The 23,928-nt window shown below is 44.6% G+C and overlaps 1 protein-coding gene and 1 non-coding gene across 2 annotated transcripts in view; both read right to left on the reverse strand.

Moving 5' to 3' along the window:
- Nucleotides 1-21,325, reverse strand: part of URB1 (URB1 ribosome biogenesis homolog) — an 81,912-nt gene extending 60,587 nt beyond the window's left edge. Inside the window, exons 1-8 of the mRNA XM_019017757.3 lie at nucleotides 21,074-21,325; nucleotides 13,880-14,019; nucleotides 12,659-12,810; nucleotides 11,768-11,900; nucleotides 6,789-6,885; nucleotides 3,743-3,828; nucleotides 2,005-2,130; nucleotides 851-975 (exon numbers count right to left, since the gene is read on the reverse strand). Of these exons, the coding sequence (XP_018873302.2) occupies nucleotides 851-975; nucleotides 2,005-2,130; nucleotides 3,743-3,828; nucleotides 6,789-6,885; nucleotides 11,768-11,900; nucleotides 12,659-12,810; nucleotides 13,880-14,019; nucleotides 21,074-21,215 (1,001 nt within the window). The 5' untranslated portion in view covers nucleotides 21,216-21,325. The remainder of the gene's footprint in view (nucleotides 1-850; nucleotides 976-2,004; nucleotides 2,131-3,742; nucleotides 3,829-6,788; nucleotides 6,886-11,767; nucleotides 11,901-12,658; nucleotides 12,811-13,879; nucleotides 14,020-21,073) is intronic.
- LOC115931887 (small nucleolar RNA SNORA42/SNORA80 family) lies at nucleotides 5,521-5,656 on the reverse strand. Its single transcript, XR_004068311.1, has one exon. It is a non-coding gene; the product is annotated as a small nucleolar RNA SNORA42/SNORA80 family (small nucleolar RNA).
- Nucleotides 21,326-23,928: the final 2,603 nt, after the last annotated feature.

Below are 23,928 nucleotides of genomic sequence, written 5' to 3' on the forward strand. Positions count from 1 at the left end.
AATCAAACTGCCTAAATCCTTGTGATATAATGCTAGGATAGAATAACAAGGATTAAACAATAAATCATTTACACATTTATAATGACCTGAAAACATGGCCAATATTTTTATTGTCAAGTGGGAAAAAAGCAGATAGGATGAAGAGTAGTAAGCCATTTTTGTTATTAAAAAAAAAAAATCACATGGACCTGTATTACACGACTACAAAAAGAAAGTCTCAAAGAATATGATCAAAACCAGTAGATTTGAACTTAATATGTTTCCTTACTGATGAAATGTTACCACAATTGTGAAATGTGAAACAAAATGTAAAAAAAAAACAATTTTGAAATCGTGACTCATGGGCAGCCTGTCAAGGAGAGGGAGGACTGTTTAGTATCAGTTTGGAGCTGGACTTCCTGGATTCCAGTGCAACCTCTGCCATTTAACCAGGGTAAGTGTCTCGACCTCTCTAGAACTACTTTCTTCCTCTGCAAAGCTGGCATAACAATGGTACCTGCGTCAGGACTGCTGTGAGGCCCATGTCAGGGCCAACCCTCTCTGGCAAGGCAGACGCCTTTTCTGAGCTCCAGCTGACGAACACTGTCTTTAGGTAAACATCCACAGCACCTCTCTGGGTGAAATATCCCATGACCTAACTAAGTGCTAATAGACAGCTACCCTCAGAACTGCCCCTGAGGACATGCAACAAGTAGAAGTTCTCTGGGACTACAACTGTTCAACCTGAAACGAGTTAGATAATGTCCACAATTCTAGTTCTAACCTACTACAGTTCCACTAGACACTCACGTATGTGGTGACTTCTGAGGAACACACACACCCTGGCGTCCACAAGAGTGTTATACTTTACCTCCCAAAGGTACCCAAAGATGCATCGTAAAAATTAATTCCATGCTTGAGTGAACAGCAAAGATCCATCAGGAAGTTATGAACAAGCTCCCGCACCATGGTTTTCCCTGCTTCTTCAGCAGAAACCTATGAAGATTTTTTTTAAATTCAATGAAAATCCCAAGCTCGTACACTTTAGTAAGAGCTAGAGTAAAAACAAGGACAATATTAACTGCCGATGACAATTCAGAAAACATTTTAAATACTTGGTGTCATTCCAAACAATAAATGAAAACAACAACAAAAAGATACACCAATCAAGATAAAAGAATACTCTGAAGAGGGGCAAGTTTAAACCCGTATTTTTAAAAGCTTTAAAGTGATCTAATTTCTCTTGTTCATTTGAATAAAATTCCATATTTGGGAGTGTTTTTATGCAGCCTCTGAGGCTTGCTGGTCTAGAGCATACAAAAACATGTTCAAAACAAGAGGACCTGGGCAAGTCTCCAAGATAAAAGGAGGTGAAATATTAGGCTCTTGAGAGGTGAATTCTTATAACGTTAACAGGAAGTCTGTGCCTTTACTACTCTGGCCAAGTCCATGTTCAGTAACACCCTGAAGAAAATTAAAATATACACTGGCATTGGGTCAATGTTAAGAGCAGCTGTTTCAATTTAGCACATGAGTTAACTAGCACAAAATAAATTATATATGTCAGTAGGTGAGGCTCCTAGACATTCAGGATCCTGAGGTTAAAAACAAACAAACAAACAAACAAACAAACAAAAAACACACAACAAGCCTTGAAACTCCAACAACTGGACATGAAAGAATGGAAGGATGGGAAGGCAGAGGTAAAGCAAGAGGAAAAGATGGCCGGGATGACCCTGCAGGTCTAACAGGCAAGTGCTGCAGGGAAAACTAAGATATGGCTCAGCCCAAGGAAATCATAGTTTTCTAATTAAAAAAAAAAATTATTAGCATGATTAAGAAATTAGGGGAAAAAAATCCTATTGCAGTTAGCAGAGGGTTAATACAACCATATAACCACAGTCAAAAGAAACAGATCAAATGAGGGGACTTCAAGTCTGGTGCAGAGTTGAGAATTCTCCCTCTCCCAACCCTGAGGATCAAATTCCAACAACGAGGTCAACAAAAACCAAAAAGTGTCTGCACCTTGACATCTTCTGGGTTCACATCGGTAATCCCATTCCAGTTGTACAGCGATGCTATGTGGTTCAATAACTGCCCCGTAAAGAAACGCACCTTCTGGGTTTTTGTGATATTTTTATTGTGAACTACCTGAAAACATTAATAATAAAACAAATGAAGTTCATGGAATTCAATTATTTTTTAAATGGTGCTTACTGTTTTCTCATCATTATAAAAATAATGCTTGCTAGTGGCAGAAAATTTGGTTTAAAAAAAGGAAAAACATGAAGGGAAATTCACCAATATTCCCAACCATCCTAGGATATCTAGTTACTATTTTGATATATTTCCTTCAGTCACCACCCACACCCACACAATATACATGTGTATGTATTCGTTATTTTTTGCCTGAGATTTTATTTATATATGATTACTTATGAAGCATAAGCCTTTTCCACGTCATTAAACATCCCTTTAGAACATTTTGGGGGGCTAAATACCATTCTGTCCTATGAGTGGACCATAACTTATCTAACCATTCCCCTGGTGTTTACAATTAGTTGTTTCTAAATTCTGGCTATTCTCCATAAAGCTGTGATTAGCATCCTTGAACATAGTCTTCATTGCATCTGACTTTGGACTTGACACTGGTTCCTGCAAGTAGAATTGTGGCACAAATTCTCAGCTCCACCCAAACCCAACCCCAGAATCCCTAGGGGTGTGGCCCAGGTATATATATTTCAGATACATTCCCCTGGAGGTTCTGATGCAACTCCCCCAGTTCAGAACAACCATACGTCAGGGTCCATGAACATATTTAAGACCTCTGACACATCCTGTCAGAACTGTTATCTTCCATAGGGGATACAACACTTCCTCCTCAACAAAGTATCTGATTCAAAGCATCCTTGCTAGCACTGAACACCATTGTTTTTTAAAAGTCAATGCTATTTTAGTAGGCAAAAAAATCTGTATGTCATTATTTGCTTTACTTTAAATTAGGGTTTCTCAACCTCAGCTCTACTGACACTCGGGGCCAGGTAATTGTTATGGGGGCCATCCTGGGCATTACAGGATGTTCGGCAGCATCCCTGCTGTCTCCCCACTAGGCACCAGTTGTACCTCCCCAGTTGTGACAACGCAAAATGTCTTCAGAGATTGACAAATGTCCCGTAGAAGGCAAAATTGCCCCCAGTTGAGAATCACTCTTTAAAATACTTCGAAAATAAAGTCCTTTCATGCTTATTAGCCATTTTCATGTGGACTCTGGACAACTTGTCATGTTGGGAGGGTCATAGAGTTTTTCTTACTGATGATTTAAAGTGTTTCTGTATTAAAGGCAGTGATCCTTTTAGCAAGTTTTAAAATATCAATAAGATGCTTGCAAAAGGCAGAATATGGAACATGACACAAAACAACATTTTGCTAGATATGTGAATGAAGTATTATTTATAATTTACAGCTCACAATGATTACTTTGGGTTGCTGTGAAATGTTGACCAGCAGCTTTTCTGCTGCTGTAATAAAACAGCAGCCATGTCTGGACATCACTGGCTGCTTCAGCTATTCTTTAACCTTCTAGTCCCAGGATATGCTCATCAACAAGAACAAGTTTCTGCTTAGGAAAGAGTTTTCCACTCAACCAATACAACAATCTATGTAACATAAGATGTTGTAGCTCTACAGTCCTGTAAAACACCGGAGAATATCTCCATTCCCAAGGGAAAACAGACAACAGAAACGCTGATCACCAAGCACGTACCTTTGTTTTCAGTGTGGATAATAAAATATTGATGGTAGAGATCCTATCTTCCTTTATCCCTGAGCTAAAAATGCAAGGAATAAATTCTGAAAGTAAAAGTTTCAAAGCATTAAATTCAAAAATATTTTGAAAATGAGAATAGATGAGAGAATATTACTGTTTAGGTGGTACAGCAAACAATGCCATTTACAAGTTTTTTTTTTTTTTTTAACTATACAAGTTTCCGGTAGAAATAACCACTTCCATGACATGAGAAATCAAGAAGCCAGGCACAGTGGCTCATGCCTGTAAGCCCAGCACTACGGGAGGCCAAGGTGGGAGGATCCCTTGAGGCCAGGAGTTCAAGACCAGCCTGGGCAATATAGCAAGACCCTGTCTCTAAAAAAAAATTTAAAAATTAGCTGGGTATGGTGGTGCGCACCTGTAGTCTTACTGTAGTCTTAGCTACCTAAGAGGCTGAGGTGGCAGGATCACCAGTACCCAGGAGTTTGAGGTTGCAGTAAGCCATGATCGCACCACTGCACTCCAGCCTAGGCAACAGAGCAAGACGCTGTCTCCAAAAAAACAAAACAAAACAAAAAGGAAGAAAGAAAAGAAATCAAGAGCACCTACAAGCGAACCAATGACAGAATTTTTTAAGAAGTTCAGTAGGTCTTTAGTTCCATTTTACTTTTCTTTTCTCATATTAAAATTAAATACTATTTGAAAGAGAATGTACGGTATAACAAACTAATAAAATTTCTCTCTTGCTTAGACTTGCTGAGATGTGTTTAAAGAGATGGTCATGATTTTTTAAGTTGGCAGTAGAATTTTGGGTGATTTAGTTTGTTTACTTTTTGCTTTCTCTTCCTACTTTTCAATCCCCAAGGAAATGGCCACCAGAGCCTGACACTGTATCCTTATTAATGCAGTGGTGACAGTGGGCAGAAGCAGCAAAACAATTACAAATTTCCTTGCTCCACACATGCTTACTGGGCACACAGAATTTCTACAAAAGCAAATTCATTATTTGTGAAAAAGGAAAAATCAGAAAATAACAGACAAACCAAAAGAATAAGTCAAAGCTTCAGTACCGAGAAGTTAACACTGTTAACATCATCTGAGTTAACTATTACCCTTCTGATGTATTCATGCTACTCTATTTGAGTAAAATGAAATCATACTTTATAGTTTTAGAGTTTACACCCAATCACATATCACTAAAAAACTTTGAAATCATTAAGTGCAGCATGTTTTTTTTCTTTTTGAGACAGGGCCTCCCTCTGTCCTCCAGGCTAGAGTGCAGTGGCGCAATCTCCACTTACTGCAGCCTTAACATCCCAGGCTCAAGCAATTCTCCCACCTCAGCCTCCCAAGTAGCTGAGACAACAGGTACACGCCAACACACCCAGCTAACTTTTGTTATTTTTGTTTGTTTGTTTGTTTATTTTGGTAGAGACAGAATCTCACTATGTTGTCCAGGATGGTCTCGAGAACTCCCGGGCTCAAGCAATCCTCCAGCCTCCAACTCCCAAAATGCTGGGATTACAGGTGTGAGCCCCGACGGCCAGCCTCTAGAGTATTTTTAATCGCTGCATTCCATCTTATGACCAGTCCCCAATTTGCTCAGCCAATCCCTTACTGGTGGATAGTTAGAAGACCCATTTCCAGCTAATATAAATATTATTGCCTAACAAAACCTCTACTCACATCTTTAATTATTTCACTGGGATAAATGACTAGACATGGAATTGCAGGATCAAGTATCTTAAAAGTTTTTTTTATCTTTTTTCTTTATCTATTGTGCAACCCACTTCAGTGCCAGCAGCCTACGGGCACAGAGGCCAGGCAATGGTTCGGGGCTACAGTTTGCTCTGCCATGGGGCACTATGAGAGGTCCAGGGGGACGGGCCCATCATAAATCCAAACCCATGCATAAGCACCTTAAAAGTTTTGATGTGTATGGCCAAACTTCCCAGCAGAAACATTAAACTGCAGTACGTTCCAGCCCCCTTCAACAGTGTAAATGGTACCAACTGTCATTGAATAAAAGGCCAGACAGCTGAAATGGCCCACGGGAATTTGAAGAAACTACTGGCCCTGGCAGTAGCAAGATATCCTGAACCTAGTGCCTGGTAACAAGTAGGAAAAAAAAAAATCTGTCTGCTGCGTTATGCAGAGACACGCTGCTCCACCACACGCTGCTCTCACGCTGCTCCACCACAGCAGCAATGGAGCGCCCCACACAGACCAGGCTGACCACATACAGGGTGACCGCCACCTGCACTCTCCTCCTAAATCGTCCCGGCAGTCACGTTCCAGGGGCAGTCCAGATCTCCCATCCTGGGAGGGAGAAGAAGGGCTGGAGACCCAAACACCCTGGGTACAGCACCCTGCTACTCCTCCTCAATAACTCCCAGAGTTCCGGCCAGGACACGGGACTGCTCCTCACCTCCAGACAGGCCAGGATTCCAGGGAATCTTACTGAGCAACTGCCATGTGCTGAGCTAAGTGCTGCCATTTATCATCTTAGTGAATCTCTTGATAAAATGCAAGGGGCCCTAGTAGATTAAGTGATGCCAAGCCTCACTCTAGGGACACAGCCACCAAAAGGTGGTCAAGTTGGAATTCTCTGAAGCCCTGTTACTGATGTTCTCGTAACACAGGTCTAAGCCACCAAAGAAACTAACTTTATTTTTTAAAACTACATCTCCCAAGGAAATCCAGGTAGCCAGGGCTATGAGTCTGAGTAGGTTCCATAGCCATAAAGCCTCCTATGTTTGCCCGACTCTGCCTCTCTGAAGTCTGCATTTATCCTCTGTTAAGGCATCGTTCAGCATTCCAGACGGCATAACAGGAACAACTCTGTTCACTCTGACCAGTGATATCAAAATGGTACTGACCAAGGCTTTGCACCCGCTCACCCACCTCCCTGCCCCACACCCTTCAATCTGGTGAACACAGCAACTGCAAAGGCTGCAGACTTTTTTTGAACTTGGAAGAAACAGTTTGCAGTAGGTTTTTCAAAACAAATGGGCTTTCCTAACGGACAAGGGAGTATACCTACCTTTCACTTCCAACACCTGCACTATAGTGCTGTCATCACCCGCAATTAAAAAGGAGAGAGCAAACTGAACGTAGGCCTGCCGAACGTCGTACACTCCCTAGAGGACAAAGGAGACCTACATGTCACATGCATATTCCACATACAGCCAAAGGAATCAGCAACACAGTGGCCAAGCACACCCCTCCCGTCTCAACATCACCAGCCCCCCAGCCTTGTCCCAGTCACCAGGGGATGCAAGTCTGAAACCAATGCTCATTCTCCATGGAAAGTAAAAAATTTTTTCTATTCTCTTTCCCCGGTAATCTTCTCTACTTTCCTTCTCTTTCAAGCCCTATTCTCCATACAAAACTATGGGTAAAAAATAGTAGTGTTCCCTTCCCTGACTATAACACATACATTTTCGTTTCTTGGCCACTTTGGTGTAGAGCAAGACTCTCAGCCTGCCTAGATCCATCTCCTCTTGCTTGCTGATGAAAATAATCTATGTTTTTGAAAATCCAGAGATGATGAAATGGCTGGTACTGCTTTTGGTGAGACATCAATGTGGTGATGTCTGGTTTTTATGAGATATTATAAATAACTTATTAGCTCATACCACAAACCAAAGCACAGATGCTGTCACGTTACTAACCCTGTTAGGCCTTCCCAGGGTTGTAGCCAGCACTGTCCACATGCATCAGCCACCAACCAGGGCACTGGGCATGTTTGGGGAGGGCCCCAACACCGTGACAGCAGCCAATGCCTCTAGGGAAGCCGCTGATCAGCTTCCCCTCCCAGTATCATTAAGACAAAGCTGTGTCACATCACTCCTCGTTTTGTATCTAAGGAACTCAAGGCATGTGGTCATGTCAGTCTCTCATCAGCTGTTCCAGAACTAGCAGGTGTGCCTGGATCCTCCATTGCTTACACCCAGCACTATTCTCTACTTCACAGTTACTCCAAAGATACCTTCATTCACTGCCAAGAAATAAGTTAATATCACAACAAATCACTGCCCCAAAATGCCTGGGAAAATTAAGGAGTAATCTCTGCCTTCCAGATAGTTCTGTTCCACTTAGTAGTAGCAGGAGAGGCGGTGGCAGTAGTAGTGATGATGATGAGGAGGAGGAGGAGAACAATGTTTACAGAACACTTACTATGTGCCAGGCACTGTATCAAATGCTGCACATCCGTTATCTCATTTATTCCTCATAACAGCCTGAGGGAGAGATGCCCACACCACACCCATTTTACAGATGAGAAAACTGAGGGTTCAAAAATTCAGCTGGACACGGTGGCTCATGCCTATAATCCCAGCACATTGGGAGGCCAAGGAGGGTGGATCACTTGAGGTTAGGAGTTCGAAACCAACCCGGCCAACATGGTGAAACCCTGTCTCTACTAAAAATACAAAAATTAGCTGGGTATGGTGGTAGGCGCCTATAATCCCAGCTACTCGGGAGGCTGAGACTTAAGCCCGGGAGGCAGAGGTTGCAGTGAGCAGAGATCACACCACTGCACTCCAACCTGGGCGACAGAGCGAGACTCCATCTCAAAAAAAAAAAAAAAATTTCACTCGAGGTCACACAGCTAATTAAGTACCAGAACTGAGATAAGAAGTAATTGTACAAACATACGACTTATGTTCAACTACAGAGAAGTTCTTCCTTCTTCACAAGATTCTGTGGCATTTTCCATTTTCATTTCACTTTTTCTCAGGGTGCAAGGACCATACTTGGCATCAGTCAGGTCTCTGTGCAAGTCTTTAATTAATTCCATCTTATTTTGTTGGGTCTATGTTTCTTCTGGAGAAAAGGAAGGCTATCCAACCCATGCTCCCTAATATGTGGATCAAGGCCTTGCACACTCATTACATTTATTGAGTTTATCCCCGTCCATGTCACACAGCATCTCAGCAAGACCTTATTACACCAATGTGAGTTTCTTCCAAAACTGAGACCTTCAAACTATCCTCTCTGTTCTGAGGACCTATCTGTGTGTCTCATCACAATAAGGAGTTTGCATCCAATGATCACTGGTGCTGAGAATGTGCAGCACTTCCATAGTGTCAGCAACGCTCCAGTGCCTTAACCCACCAATTCCGTTTTTATGAAACACTCATTCCATTCAAGATGCCATCATCTCAGGCGAAGAGAGGGTGCAAAGTTTACCAAGATGTTGTCCCTGTCCTCAGGAAGCTTAAGCTGCTCCCAAGCCATCTCTATGCCTCATTGTTCAAATAAACATGCCATCTAATTCAAGCAGTTAATTTTCTTGATCTACACACGCCTTGTGTTCCAGATGAATGCTGGTAAAATGCTAAAACTTGCCTGGCAAAATTAAATTAAGTTCTGTCTTTTCCCTGCTGGGGGAAAGTTCCTGTGCTTTTATTTTGTGTCCACTGAAGTAACAGTACTGGGAGTCAGGGCCCTGGAATGCTGGTCCAGGTTTTCTGCCATTCTACATCTTTCTATCCTGCTGGTACACAGCAGAACTAGACCTCCTGTGGGTCCCTCCAGCAATGAATTTATAAATGAAAAGGGATTTAGTTATCACCTCCTGGCTTCCATCTTTTATATCCCAGACAACTCCAAATTTCATGTCCTGACACGATGGAGGAACTGGGTAAGATCCCCAGGACACAGCAGCTGCCCACTCTAGGCTCTAGGCTCTGCCACTGTCGTGGCCCCCTGGGGCTCCATCCTCTGCTTCCAGTCCTCTCCATCAAAGGCATCCCACTCCTACTGCAAGTGGACCACATGCCTGCTCTTCATTCCCACCCTGTGACCTCACAGGGTTATTATTCCAGGAAGAAAACGTCCTGAACTCTTCAGGGCTTGTTCTGTAAAACATTGTCTAAAACAGACCAAAATACATTTGGTAAAACTGCTCTTTGGCACAGGATTTTAACAATGCTTTCTTTGGCTGGATGAATATTATCTATAACCCTCCTTCTTCATGAGGCTTTAATAATTTCCTCCAAAATGTTAACATATATTCATTAAAAAAAAAAAAAATCCCTGCCAGCACTTCAACAACTAATAGCATTAAAAAAAAAAAAAAAAAGCAGGGGATGGCATGAGGGAGAAAAACTCAAAGACTCAAAAGGGATCAACGATATTTAAGAAACATATCAACCAAATGCAATGTAGACTTTGTTTGGATCCCGATCTGAATCACAAAGTGTAAAAACATTTTTGAGACGGAAAAAACCTGAGACCAAACTGAGTAATAGATGATAGTGAGAAATTATTAATGTGTTAGGCGTGATAATGGCACTGTGGTTTCTGTTCTTTAAAAGGTCTTTTTCTGTTAGAGTACATGCTGAAATATTTATAGTGAAATATGATTCACGTCTGGGATTTGCTATAATCGACTGCCCCAGAGGAAACTGAAAAGGTGGAAGGTGGGGACAGTGGCTGAAGCTGGACAGCTGGTACAGGGGTTCCTCACGCTGCTCTATTTTTAAATGTTCCTAACAGTTCCTTATTAAATGTAATGTCTCAACTCCATTTCCTATAACATATAAGATATCTAAGATACTTATTACAGATTACACAATGAAAGTAAAAACACTTTCAACTTGACTGTAACTCCCATTTCACAGATCCTGGAGAGGTAAAATAATGTGCCCTGAGACCCTGAGATGAAACGGCTTGTGTGTGGCCCTGCAGCCGGGGTTCAGGACGGGAAGCCCTTTCCCACGCTGTCTGGGCTCCTAAAGTCTATTTCACTTAGACGGCGGGGAGGGCTGAGATCAAAAGAGATGGGTGGGGAGGGCATCTGATGGATAATTACTGCCAGGCTTACTGCCAGGTAAGACCAAAGAACCGTGATATTTGCCCTCGTCTGCAAATAGCACACACATTCTTATTATTAGAAACGTATTTAAATGTCAGGAGCCATTACTCATTGAATGGAATTTGTTGACACATGGATAAAGCATAGTATCTAAGAGACATTAAGACCTGGAATTGTTTTCCTTAGAGAATACCTTATTTGTAATTCCAGTAAAACCCTCCACACCAGGCCAATCTCACAGAGCCATACAAGCTACTTGGTATTATCAACCCTTTAGTCCAATTCCCGGCAATGCAGAAACTCTTAGTTCCCAGGGATACTGACAGAACAAGGCAGCACACTGTTATAGAAGTGAATTATTCTAATGTGGTTCTCCACCGCAGCAGATGGGATGGGCTGATACCTGTCCCCTTGTTCTTTACGTTCAGGAAGAGGGTGACACTCTGGCCAGGGCTGTTCACAGCACTGAATTCCAGCAGGGGAGCTGATATGGCAACCAGAAGAGGCCCTTCGACAGACAACCTGGAGCCAGCACACGCGGTGGGAGGATGCCCTCTCTCAAGCTCAGGAGTCCTCAAAGTGTGCCTGCTCCCCAAGAACCTTTCCAAACCCAAGTGAAATTTAAAAGCCACCAGGGAATTTTTGTTTCACAGGTTTCCTGAAAACCAACCATCCACACTCCCATTTTTCCTGGGCACAATCCAACCCTTACCCATCACAAGATTGTAACTGGGAGGCAAAAGTCACTTATTAAAAAGCCATAAAAGTCCTCTTTGAGGACGTCACTGGCTTAGAGCTTCAAGGGCTTTCTCCGAGGTGGGCAGAACAGGAACAGAGGACTGGGACACACTACAAGCTTCAGGCCCATGGGCACATGGAGGGTATTTCGTTTACCAGGAGAGGAGATGCCCACAGCTAAGTCATCCTCACAACCAGGAAGGCCCTGTGCCACTCAGCCCCCACGAGCTTCCTCAGATATCCCCATTGTTCAGGCTCTGCCAGGTTCTGGCCCTATCGCCAGCCTGAAGTGAGTCCTGTCCTCACAGACAGATCCTGTGGCTGCTGACACACACCTTTCTACACAGACACCTCTCATTTCATCTGTGTGGGGATCAGGGCCAGAGAATGGAGGAAAAACCACTACAGTCCTCCAAGGGAAGGAGACCAATGGAAGGCACGAGACACTGTGGTCCCCTCACCTTTGAATCCCTCTTGGTCACCAGGGTGTACAAGGTCTTTTTATTCAAATCAAAATGGCTGCAGACATCCCTGGCAGCTTCCGGACCCTGGGTCACCATGGCGGTCATCAGGCTCAGGCAGGCACGAGCCAACCTGCACAGGGAACCAGAGGAAATCGGACACGTCAAGAACAGCAGAAGCACAGAGCCGCCTTACCACAAAGCCAGCTGCAAGCTGCTTGTGTTATTTGCTATCCCCAAACCAGAAAAAAAGAAGGAAAAAGACATGCTCTTTTTTTAAGGAAAAAGAAAAAAAAAAGCATAAAGATTCAAAATAACGCTAAAAATTAAAACTAAGTAGGATTAACAATATAAACACAAGATTTGAAGAAGATGGACATTTCTCTCCGGAGTGAGCCACTGTGTGATCAATAGACCACACCTCAGTCCCTGTGACTGCAGAATACAGAGGACGACTTCTTCACAAAGGCATCTCTGAATGCGAGCTCTTGGCTGTCTTTCCGTTCTGCGGTTATCCAGATTCCATGGTTTTCTGAGCACCTGCTACATGCAAGGCCCTGTTCTAGGTGCTGGGAAGGTGGCATTTTATAACACAGGCAAGGCCCTGCCACATGCACCTATAGGATTCCAGTAGAGTGAGTCAGTCAACAGATAATAGCAGCAAGGACAGTAGCAGGCAGGACAAGAGGGACAAGGGGTAAGTAAGAGAGAAGTCAGGGACAGCCAGGGCTGGTCCACAAAGGAAGGGGGCAGAGACTCGGTCACTGTGGCCTCGGAAATAGCTCAGCTCTCCTCTAGCCATAAAGGTAATGACCAAATGCACCTGCGGAGAGCTGAATGCAGACCAAACCCAAAGGCCCATCCTCTGTCACACCAAGGCAGACTGCCTACCTGTAACCTGAGGCATACAGGGACTCACAGATGAGCTTCATGTGGTTGTTCATCAGCTTTTTCACAATGTTGGTTCCCACAACATGGAAATGTGAAAGATCACTTGCTGTCCGCAATAATATGGCCTCGAAAACTTGAAATATTAACATCATCTGCAAAGACAGAATTGAAACGCTTAGAAATCATCTCATTTCCTTTCCTCCTATACATATATGCTCCTTTTGTCTTAGCCATAGTTACTTGTAGGCTTAAAGCCTTCAACATGCAGGATGAGGCCCACCCAGATCCTGAGTCAAAGGTGACAGCTTGGCAGGCTGACCTGCAGGACCCAGGCCCTGCATGTAGCCCCACTCCCATAGTCCAGCAAAATAAAGAACAGCTTGTTAGGGCCAGGCGTGGTGGCTCACGCCTGTAATCCCAGCACTTTGGGAGGCTGAGGTGGGCAGATCACGAGGTCAGGAGATCGAAACCATCCTAGCTAACACGGTGAAACCCCGTCTCTACTAAAAATACAAAAAATTAGCCAGGCGTGGTGGCGGGCGCCTGTAGTCCCAGCTACTTGGGAGGCTGAGGCAGGAGAATGGCATGAACCCAGGATGAGGAGCTTGCAGTGAGCCGAGACTGCGCCACTGCACTCCAGCCTGGGCAACAGAGTGAGACTCCGTCTCAAAAATAAATAAATAAATAAATAAATAAATAAATAAATAAATAAAGAACAGCTTGTTTACAATCACAGAAAATCAAATGAGAAGAAAATTCTCTTAATGACTGGGTCTCATTCCTTTAGAGATATTCAGATCTACATCCTTATAGCAATAACCCTGAGATTTCAACAAGCGCATCAATATCCCAATGTTCAATCTCTTTGGAATCAGAAAACAATCATCAATTCATTATGTGTTGTGAGTCTGTGACACCACGTTTATCTGTTTCCCTTTTGTTTAAATAAACCATACTGAAACCAAGTATATTTTGATTAGGAATCTATGATCCTTCCTTCTGATGTCATTCATCAAATGTTAATAATAAGTGAGAATTTTCCACTAAAATGCTTTCAAGGTCATAGAGGCAAAAAATGAATACATTCCTACAGCACAGGGACAAAGCATCATTTTCTATAGAAAGTTGGTAATGGAAATTTCTATCACATTTTTCCTCATCAAACTTAACAGCAGCATTAACTTTTCTTCTCTTCATCAAGCCATGTAAGGAACAACTTACTTCACTTTCAGGTCGTTTCTCTCCACTTAGGAGCTGGAAAATTTCGACACACTCAACAGAAATCTTTATATACCCTTCCACAACATCATACACATCTTCTCGTGGTAGCTTCTTGGCAGCAGACACAAACGCTTCCAAGCCTGAAAAAAAAGTTATGTTCAAACATTAACAAGGTCAGTCTTCTTAGAAACAATCACAGCCACCACTGCAACCTGCTTTCCCTATTCTGTGACCTTCCCCGATCCACCTACACTGCACAGAAGCTACTATGAATGCTATCAACTTAACTGTTTCTCTCCAAAATTCATGTTGAAACCCTAAACCCGGCCGGGCGCGGTGGCTCACGCCTGTAATCCCAGCACTTTGGGAGGCCAAGGCAGGCAGATCACCTGAGGTCAGGAGTTCAAGACCAGCCTGGCCAACATGGTGAAACCCCCTCTCTACTAAAAATACAAAAATTAGCCAGGTGTGGTGGCACATATCTGTAGTACCAGCTACTTGGGAGGCTGAGGCAGAACTGTTTGAACTCAGGAGGCAGAGGTTACAGTGAGCCGAGATCGCGCCATTGCACCCCAGCCTAGGTGACAGAGCAAGACTCTGTCTCAGGAAAAAAAAAAAAAAAAAAAGAAAGAAACCCTAAGCCCTAAAAAGACAGTATTTGGAGATATAGTCTTTTAGGAGATAACTCAGGTTAAATGAGTTCATGAGGGTGAGGTCCTGATCTAATAGGATTGGTGTCCTTAGAGGAGAAGGAGACATCAGAGAGCTCCCTCTCTGCATGTGGATAGAGGAAAGGCCATGTGAGGACACAGCAAGAGGGCAGTTGTCCGCAAGCCAGGACGTGCCCTTACCAGGATGTGACTATGCCAATGCCTTGATCGTGGACGTGGCCTTCAGAACTGTGAGGAAATAAATTCCTCTTGTTTAAGCCACCCAGTCTATGGTATTTTGTTATGGCTGCCCTAGTAGATTAATGCACAAGGACATTATGAACACACTTAGAAACCATGAAGGCAATAAGGAATGAGACAAACTGAGCGCCAATGTGACTCCCAGGTTTGACTACTGAGTCTGGCAATGACTCGTCTGGATCCCCATATAGCTTTTGTTCCCTCAACTGTAGAATGGGTATAACAAGAAAAACCATATAGAGCATGGTAACGAAACATTACCAAGAGCTTTACTTACATGACATCAGCTAATTCTCACTGCAACCCTCCACCCTAGGTATGAGTATTTTTTCCCTAGGTACTAGTATTTCACAGATGAGAAAACTGAGGCCCTTGTCCAAAGGTACACAGCTTAGGAGAGGTAGAGCCAGGACTCCAATCCAGGCAGTCTGGCTCCAGAGCCCATATTCTCCCTTCACAAACTGGATGATTCCTGCTCATGCAATGGAGCTGATGCCTGCTGCTCTGAGTGCACTGGCACACAGAGTGTCCGTGCTGCACCTGGCCCACAGTCAGCATGCCAAGCATCAGTTGACATCAGTGCTCTTTCAAAACCCAAAGGAGGGCACCCCACTAGAGTGTTTCCCCATAAGGCCACCCCAGAAGTTCCCCACTCAAAAATCTCCCCTCTCAACAGCCTGAGGATTCTACTACCCTTCCTGCAATTAATACAACCTCCCCTCCCCTACCACTGACACCTGAATCTGAACCCCCACCACAACCCCACCCTACCAACTGGGAGCCACCTGTGTGCCGCTGCCCACAGAATTCTCCTGCCAGAACCTGTTCTATAAAACTGCCTTTCAGAGAATCACTTGAACCTGCCTCTCAGAGAATCGCTTGAATCCGGGAGGCGGAGGTTGCAGTGAGTCGAGATCGTGCCACTGCACTCCAGCCTGGCAACAGAGTGAGACTCCGTCTCAAAAACAAAACAAAACAAAAAAAACCCTGCGTCTCTCTGGTTCCACTCTTTGGGCCATACTTCTCAAAACTAGGAAGGCAGGGCATGGCAGTGGGTTGGAAGCCGCATGAGAGCGTAAGCTAAAGGTAACACATCTTACTGGGGCCTTCATCTCTTCTGGGGAGTGCAGACTTCACCTTATTCAAAAAAAAAAAAAAAAAGCAGAGGAAGGGACTAAATATTTCTATTAAAACCCACTTAGCAATGACCAATACAGTAAAATGTAAAATGCCACAAACTTTAAGAAATACACTACAGTCTTCATAGACACATCAGAATAGCGTGGCCTGCTTTAGGGAGTGTCTGGGCATCCCTAAGGGGTCCTTCCTTCTCTGCCTTGGGGCCACAGGCAATGGATCTAATCCTTCTTTCCCACACCAGCTGCCATCACCCTAGTCAGCACCTCTGAAGACCAAACACTTCCTTTAACCTCTCTCCAGAAATGAGAGTTTCGAGATCCTTCTGTGTTCAGGTCACTCTCTATGTTCCCTTGAAGCATGAGGCCCAGAACAGGGCTTGGTACTGCAGGTGAGCTCCACTAGCTGAGCAGAGAGGACCAACACATGCTTCCTCTTGGACAGCAATTCTGCGTGTCTCAGATTCAAGTCCTGACGCTGCTAAGCCACATCTGCCCAGGGACGCATGAGCAGGCCATTGCACCAAAACCATACCAGAAAAGAACAACAAACGGAGCCAGACTCCTGGGCATGAATCTCCGCTCAGTCGCTTACTAGCTGCATGGTACTCAGTAAGGCACTGAACTCTGAGCTCTGGGTACCTCACCTGTATAATGGAACAAGAACAGAACCTACCTGACAGGGTTTGTATGAAGCATAAAAAGGCTAATTTACACACAAAGCATCCAGCATCACACTTAGGTCAAGGTAAACCCTCAAAAAATAAGCAGCCCCCCGGGTGTCCTCAGCAGCAGCAGTGAAAATCCAGTCACATTCGGCCTCTGCCAGCCTCACAGGTGTTTTCAGATCCCCTTTTATGCTGCAACATTTTCCGCAGCAACCACCGCCATTCCTTTAACAGTCACCGAGCAAGTGCATCTGCTATGCCAGGCGCTGCTCTGAGCATCGGGGCCAGACTCCATTGCCGCTGTCTGCAGCGTGGTCTGGTGGTGATTATGAGCAGGCCATGGGTGTTCTGGCCGAGGTGACTGTGAGTTACAGGAGCTCAGTCGGCACAGGCACCCTGGAGTTATGCATAATACCTACTCTGTCCCTCAAGAAAACACAGAATGCAAGTGATAGCAAGGGCTGTTAATACAGAAAGAGCAGTGCAACTACCCACTCTTTTTTAAGGAATTATTCGTCAAACTCTAGCATGTAACTCCCAGCATTCCAGAGTATTATAGGGTGCAAACTGCTGGCCTGTTATGTTTGCTGTCTTTACGGGTTCATCTTTCAATACACCATTTACTGGGCACCTACCAGGTGCTCCAGGCATCACAGGGGGTGCCCGAGATGTGCTGGTGAGCAAATTAGAAATGGCCTCTACCCATACGGTCCTTACAATCTAATGATAAAGACCAATGTGAGTATTTATTAAGCACCTACCGCAATCACTTACATAGACACGTATAGCACCTGTAGTAAGTGCTATGAAGCAAACATCAAGAGTGTAATGAGGACTGTACCTAGGGAACATGATCTAGATTAGAGGGTTGGGAAGGTTTCCTTTGAAGAAGTAATGCTGAACCTATTATTAATAATAGTAAACGTAAGTATTGAGGGGGCAGAGGGTGAGACCACATTCCAGGCCCCAAGGCTGGAGGGTACACTGGAGCCAGGTGAGTGGGGAGGGGTGACTGAGTGAGTGGGGGAGGGCAGCCTGAGATGAAGTCAAAGAAGCAGGCGGGGCTAGATGAAGCAATGGAAATGACTTTGGATTTTATCCTAAGGGCAGTGGGATACCACTGAAGGGTGTCATGAGAGGAGTGACATAATCAGATTTGGAGTTCTGAAGGATCATTTGACTGCTGCACACAGCACGGGCTGTAGGGAAGCAACAGCAAGAGAGACCAACTCTGGGCAACTCCAGCCACGGTCCCAGCAGGGACTGATGATGCCTGGACTAGAATGATGATGAAGGAAAGAGGGGGAGCAGACAGATTCCAGAAATTCTCAGGAGGAGAATCAACCACCAAGGCCAGGGGACAGACTGATGCAGACGGAGGGTTCTGGCAGGAACATCCAGCTAATCAGAATTACCACTTATGCAGTGGGGAAACCAGAAGCAATGTGGGGAGAAGCAGACCAAGAGTTTAACCATTAGCGTACTCTCTTACAGTATGGCCTTTTCTCTATCACCAGTGGAGTCGTGGGCAAACACTTTCAAAGGAACTGGCTTAGAGCCAAACCCTTCTTGATGGGGGATCCTCCCACAGGCTGACACTGATCCACTCTGGAATATCCTCAGTCCTTACCAATCTAACCCGGTAGCTCTTGTTCCTCCACTACACGAAGGGAGCATGATCAGAACCCTTCCCTCACATGCCTAGTGAAAACAAAGTCTCCTAACAGCCATCAACTTCACTTCCCTGATCTTCCAGCAATCCTATCATAGAAGGTTATGAGAGCGTATAAAGAGGAAGAGAGGAGGAGAGAATCCAAGACACAGACCAGATTCAAACACAAGTTCAACACAGCCTCAAACAAGGGATCCACACTTTCACCCATTGACTCAGCTTTGCCCCATCTTTCAACTACTCACCTACACCCATGCCCTGTCAACCCGGGTCTCCTTCTGACATGTGTTCAAATGATGTAGCACCTGAATGTCATGAGGCTCTCTGTGCAAGACCATGAAATATAGATACTACATCTTTTTAACAATTAAACGTGCTCTTTCTTCTGCCAGTAAGGTTCCTGTTCCTGTCCCATCCTACAATCCTTTTGAAAAGCCACTTCCTCTGATGAGAGTTTTTTCATGTGTCTTTTGGCTGCATAAATGTCTTCTTTTGAGAAGTGTCTGTTCATATCCTTTGCCCACTTTTTGATGGGGTTGTTTGTTTTTTTCTTGTAAATTTGTTTGAGTTCATTGTAGATTTTGGATATTAGCCCTTTGTCAGGTGAGTAGATTGCAAAAATTTTCTCCCATTCTGTAGGTCGCCTGTTCACTCTGATGGTAGTTTCTTTTGCTGTGCGCAAGCTCTTTAGTTTAATTAGATCCATCAGAGAAATGCAAATCAAAACTACAATGAGATACCATCTCACACCAACTAGAATGGCGATCATTAAAAAGTCAGGAAACAACAGGTGCTGGAGAGGATGTGGAGAAATAGGAACACTTTTACACTGTTGGTGGGACTGTAAACTAGTTCAACCATTGTGGAAGTCAGTGTGGCGATTCCTCAGGGATCTAGAACTAGAAATACCATTTGACCCAGTCATCCCATTACTGGGTATATACCCAAAGGATTATAAATCATACTGCTATCAAGACACATGCACACATATGTTTACTGTGGCACTATTCACAATAGCAAAGACTTGGAACCAACCCAAATGTCCAACAATGATAGACTGGATTAAGAAAATGTGGCACGTATACACCATGGAATACTATGCAGCCATAAAAAACGATGAGCTCATGTCCTTTGTAGGGACATGGATGAAGCTGGAAACCATCATTCTCAGCAAGCTATCGCAAGGACAAAAAACCAAACACCGCATGTTCTCACTCATAGGTGGGAACTGAACAATGAGAACACATGGACACAGGAAGGGGAACATCACACACCAGGGCCTTAGGAGATATACCTAATGTTAAATGACGAGTTAATGGGTGCAGGACACCAACATGGCACATGTATACATATGTAACAAAGGGGCACGTTGTGCACATGTACCCTAAAACTTAAAGTATGATTAAAAAAAAAAGAAAAGAAAAGCCACTTCCTCAGGGGAGCCTTCTTTGAGCTCCCAGATTAGATCGAAGGCCTGTTAAACACCCTCAGGCACCATGTACCTCTCCTTTCGAAAACTCGTGCTTGAAACTGTATGTATGTGATTTTACTGACCAATATCTGCCTGCCCCACTCGACTGTTTGTAAGCCCCACAATGGCAGAGGCTTTTTGAGATTTTTATTCATCACTTTATCTCTACCGTAGCAAGTAATAGCCTCTAGTAATACTTAATGAATTCGGAAATAAATAACTCTATGCTAACTAAGTATCATCTTCCTAGCTGTGACTAGCAAGTACAGGTATCAAAGTTTAAAAACAGGCCAGGTGTGGTGGCTCATACCTATACTCCCAGCCCTTTGAGAAGACAAGGTGGGAGGACTGCTTGAGACTGGGAGTTCGAGGGCAGCCTGGACAACATAGTGAGATTCCATCTCTACAAAAAGTAAAAAAAAAAAAAAAAAAAAAAACATAGCTGGGCATGGTGTTGTGCACCTACAATCTCAGCTACTTGGGAGGCTGAGGTGGGAGGACAGCTTAAGCCCAGAAGTTCAAGGCTGCAGTGAGCTATGATTGTGCCACTGCACTTCAGCCTGGGCAACAGAGCAAGACCCTGTCTGTTTAAAAAAAAAAAAAATGAGGACAAAAATTGGAAGTTGAAGATATTTTGGCCATTAATTTAATCGTTTATTTAACCTGGGAGAAAAACTGCCACTGTTTTATTTTAGAGCAATGCTTCCACATGGCAACACGTTCAATTGCGTTTTTCCCAAACCATGTTACTTTCCAAACGATTACAAGTAGTCGCGAAGGGTGGTCACACTTTACAAAAAGTGTAATTAAATTATACAGTCGGCTACATCTCAGTCACTGGCCCATTCCTGGTCAACTGACAAGTAGCTGTGGTGGCTTCTAGTAGCTTGTTACAAGTTATCAAGTCAGTATGAGTGTTGGGGGATGGAAGCTATTGAAAACGGTGCTGACGGCCCAAGGAGTAGCAAACTGTCTCATGAACCGTCCTGAGCCGACTCAGTAAGGACTCAATAGAGAAGGACACTTCATTTACTTCCCTGATAACTGCAATAAAGAGGTTTTAGAGCTCGCTGAGGAATGCTGCCTGGGCAAGGGAAATAAATGTGTTGTAACATGAAACGGTCCCAATCAAGCAAGTCGGGGCCCTCTCGCTGTCGCCGACAGTCCAGAGCAAGGAAGTACACAGCAGTCCTGAACCTCAGTTTTCTGCAAACCAGAGGCTTGCCACTGAGCCTATTTGACCCGAAAGCTGCAGAAAGGAGAGGCTGTGCCCGGCACACGGAGGCCGCCTCGCCAGCCTCTGCTCCCGACCCTGCCCCTACCGCCCCGGACTCACCTGGCCCGGGGCCCTGCGGGTCCTTCAGCTGAGCCTTGAACCGCACGCCCGTGAGCTCTTCTTTGCGGGCGCGCTTGGCTGCACCCGCGGAGGAAGCCGCGCCGTCCTGGCCGCCCGAGGCCTTCCTCTTGGGGACCCCCATGGCCGAGAGGGCGGAAGCGCGACGGAAACGACACACCTGAGGGGACCCGGCAGGAGCACTGGCACAGACAGCAGACACGCGCTTCAGGCCCACATGGGGCAGGAAGGGGCGGGGCTGGCGGAAGAGGCGGGGCTCGGGGAAAGGCCGGCGGAAGGGGCCGACCCGCGCGAGGCTGGGACCGGCGGAAGGGGCGTGGCCTGCAGAAGGGGCGGGGCGGTAGGGATCCAGAGTCTTGGGGCTCCATGTGAGTTTGCTGTACCCGTTGTCCCGGTCACGGCATGGGGCGAGCGGACACTCCACGACACCCCCCGCCCCCGGCTGCAGGGTTTGGAGTCCACCGGGGCGCACTTCTGATCCCGGTGGCTCTTCGGGTGCTCTTGGCCGGAAGAACTCCCAGACCTTTCACTCCTGGCCTGGCCGATCCACGAAGACTCGGGCCCCGGCGTGTCCAAGCAGCACAATGAGTAGTTCTTGACCCGGGGTCGCCCTGAAGGTGTCGCATGAAGAGCTTGCTTCACACACAACAGGATTCGATACTTTGCCAATTCAAGGCCCTGGTGGCTGGCCGGGAAGGTGGATTCGCCTTGGCTAGGTGCCAGGCAGGTCTGCCTGTGCGGGTGCCCCTGACTTCGACCCCTAGCTTATGTCACAGCCCGAACCAGATCGACTGGTCTGGTAGCATGTCACTCCAGACTGTCCTCCACCCCAGACTTCCGCAAACTGATGGGCTCTTTGCGCCGTGCAGGGTGGGAGGAGAAGACCAAACGAAGTAACGTCTGTAAAACCCCTTCCTGGACAGCGTAAGGCCTCCACATCTAAGTTCCTGTCATTAAATGGAGACAGCAAAGCCAACCCTATCCAGTCCTTGGGACTGTTATGAACAGAAAATGATGCAATGTATGAAAAACTGCTTTGAGGAGAAAAACAACACAGTGTGTTTTTGGAAGATGTGATTGATTTGTGAACCGCATTAAATGCTCTGAAATAAAATGAAAGTAAAAATAAGTAAAAACAGGCTGGTACATATTTTAATACGACTTCATCGATACTTAGGTATGTGTCCAAATAAATCATGAACCAGCGCATTAGATAAGTAAATTGGTGATTCCTGAAATTCTCCATCAGGTTGTCCTCTAGTCTAAGAAAATAGTGTTTCATATTCTGTAAGCAGATGTGTTTTGAACATCTGAGGATGTGGGCTTTTGTGGCCTGTTGGGGGTCTCAGAGTTTCTAGTAGAAAAAGCACGTGTGTTGACGCTGAGCCTCTGTCCCGACAAGATGATTGTGCCTGTGGAGATGTCTATGTTGTAGGCAGGTCAGAGAGAGGGTGTCACCTCCAGCAGATATCAGCTAATGCAGCAGTGTTAAGAGAGGGGAATATACTCAAAAAGTCATCTGTAAAAGGCAACACTCATTAGTGAATACAGACTTAATTCTGACTGATTATCCACACTGGTCCTCTTCTCTGGTTAATCGCTAACCACCAACTTTGTTTTCTGCCATGGTGGTCCCAACCAAAAAGTTATCAGAAAGAGTTAGGAAACAGTCAAAAGCCGTGAGTTCAGTTTCTGCCTGTGTGACCTTGGGCAAATTACCATCCCTCTGCGCTGGTTTGCTTTACAAACAATTAAAGAGCATGAGGAACTTCCCAGGATTATCCAGCTAGTAACTGGTGGAGCCGGGACTCACCCAGTGTATCCTAGTCCCAAATTAAAAACAAAGAAACAGAAGTTGGCAGTGCCCATTTACAGCCTTAGCCAGAGATGTATGGATGGCAAGTGTGGCTCAGGTGGATGTTTTAGACTAAGTTAATGCCATGAATCATTGATGCCGGGTTAACCCTTTGTTCAGATATGAGGCTCACCAACCTCTGGATAGTGACTTGTCTTTCCATATCAAAGCTTTGTATTATTTGCCTCCAGGAGCATTCTAGCTTGTTGCAGACTATGTGGTACTGCTCCTAGGACATTCTAAGCTGAGGAAAAAAGCCTGAGAGTTTTTGTACTTGTTCCCTCTCTTTGAAACTCTTTGCCCAGAGCTCAAGTGGCTCAGATGTGGACTTTTCCTGTGCATACCTCACTCTCTGTCTCCCAACCTTTCTTGATTGGGCCTATTTTATAAAGACACTCACTAATTCCATCTGAGGGCTCCACCCTCACGAGCTAGTCACCTCACAAAAGGCCTCCCACCACCAAATATCACACTTGGGATGGGGTTTCAACATAATGAATTTGAGGGGGACACAAACATTCAAACCATAGCACTTTCCCAACATGAAGATGATTTTTCAGTTAAGTTCTAACAATCTTTTCAGAAACAGATAATTCTCACCTTGTGCCGTTAGTTCCACAAAATAAAAAATAAAGTATCCCAACATCTTTTACGAGGCTCATATAACCTTAAATACAGAACAAGCTAAGGATAACACAAAGTATGAAAATGATGAACTTATTTCAAGTATGGATATAAATGTGTGTAAATAGAATATTAGTTAACTGAATACAAAACAGCACTTGAAAAAAACACAAGAAATACAAGGAAATAATTTCTTGCTTATATAACTCACCACAATAATGGATTAAAGGAGAAAAATCCGTTATTATTTCAATAGATGGAAAAAGACATTTGAAAAGATACCTATTTATGATTTTAAAAATTCACATAAAACTAGGGATAGAAGGACTTTCCTTAACTTGGTAAAGATTATATACCA

Source organism: Gorilla gorilla, chromosome 22, assembly GCF_029281585.2.
Source record: "Gorilla gorilla gorilla isolate KB3781 chromosome 22, NHGRI_mGorGor1-v2.1_pri, whole genome shotgun sequence".
Classification (NCBI taxonomy): domain Eukaryota; kingdom Metazoa; phylum Chordata; class Mammalia; order Primates; family Hominidae; genus Gorilla; species Gorilla gorilla.